A 1,271-nucleotide genomic window follows, 5' to 3' on the forward strand; every position below is an offset into this window, starting at 1 on the left:
GCCTCCTCTTCACTCGATTCGCAATGCATATCGCAGTCGCCACTGCCGCTGCTGGTGTTGCAGCTGTGCGTGGAGGCGCGTGATGTGGAGCTGACCGCCTTCATGCTGAGATCCATGGGGCAATCCTGCGCGTCAGCGACATCGCTGGCATTCTGCGGCTGTGTACTTACAGCGCTGGTGCTTTCAGCGCCAATGGAGCAGACCGAGACTGGTGAGAGTGACTGCATTTTGGCGGCAAAGGAGAGCGCGGCCGATTCAGCGATGGCGCTAGCAGTTGGTGTTGGTGAGCTTGGCTGGTGTGTTGGGGAATTGACTGAGTTGGGCGTGAGCGCTGATGTTGGCACCGGTACGGAGAGTGGTGGACTGCTGAGCGTGGGGATGGTGTGTGGTGTGGCACGTATCGCAATGGGACTGTGTATTTGGTGGGGGTGGGTGTGGGTGTGGGGGTGCAACTGTTTTTGTTGACGCTCTTGCTGTACTTGGTGGTGCACACGCTGCTCGCCGGAGCGTTGGTTAGATGATAATGCTGGTGAAGGCGAATGCACATCCAGTTCATCGTCCTCATTCTCATCACCGCCCCCAACGCACAACTCCGGTGAATGACGCGTGGCTTCTTGTTTCTCGCGCATTTGCTGCTCTGCAGCTGCTGTAGCCGCAGCGGCGGCGGCGGCGGCAATTTGCGGTGAGTAACGATGCGCCGAATCAGCGGAGGCAGCTGAATCTACAGACTGACGATGCTTGTACATTTCCGAACGATAAGCGGCATCAGCGGCCGCTGCAGCGGCGGCGGCGGCATTTGGATGATAAGCAGCCGCAGCAGCAGCGGCTGGGAAGAGCAAATGTGGTGGCAACTGGAAGGCTGACTGCGCTGCGCCCATGCTCGGCAGCGAGCTCATCATGCTGAAGAAAGGCAACGAGCCAGCAGCGTCGGCGGCCGGGTGACGCGCGGCAGACATGAAAGGTGCTGCTTGAGCCATCATGTCGGGCAAATGGTAGCCAGGATAGCCGAGCAAGCCACCAGCGGCAGCCATGTGTGGGTTGAGCGATTGCATATGTTGTTTGGCAGCAGCGGCGGCGGCGCTGGCCATATCGCCATAGCCGCCGGCATTTGGATTCGCGGCTGGATTACCGCCGGCAACAGCAGCTGCGGCTTTGTTCGCAGCATCGATGGCCTGCTGTTGTTGTTCCTGCAGCAAGCAGTGGATCTTGAACCAATTAGAGCGGCGACCATAGCGGGAACCACCCTTCGACATGCCCACTGCGTAGCATTT

The 1,271-nt window shown here is 59.4% G+C and overlaps 1 protein-coding gene across 1 annotated transcript; it reads right to left on the reverse strand.

The window, feature by feature from the left end:
* Positions 1-5: 5 nt before the first annotated feature.
* Positions 6-1,268, reverse strand: LOC108357206 (zygotic gap protein knirps-like; the record flags this gene model as incomplete). The annotated part of the gene is made up of 1 exon (XM_017608299.1): positions 6-1,268. A coding segment is annotated over one exon (1,263 nt), but the record flags the coding sequence as incomplete, so codon positions are not given.
* Between the last annotated feature and the right edge of the window lie 3 nt (positions 1,269-1,271).

This window comes from Rhagoletis zephyria, unplaced genomic scaffold, assembly GCF_001687245.7.
Source record: "Rhagoletis zephyria isolate East Lansing unplaced genomic scaffold, Rhagoletis_zephyria_1.1 Rzeph_scaffold_72377, whole genome shotgun sequence".
NCBI classification, from domain to species: Eukaryota; Metazoa; Arthropoda; class Insecta; order Diptera; family Tephritidae; genus Rhagoletis; species Rhagoletis zephyria.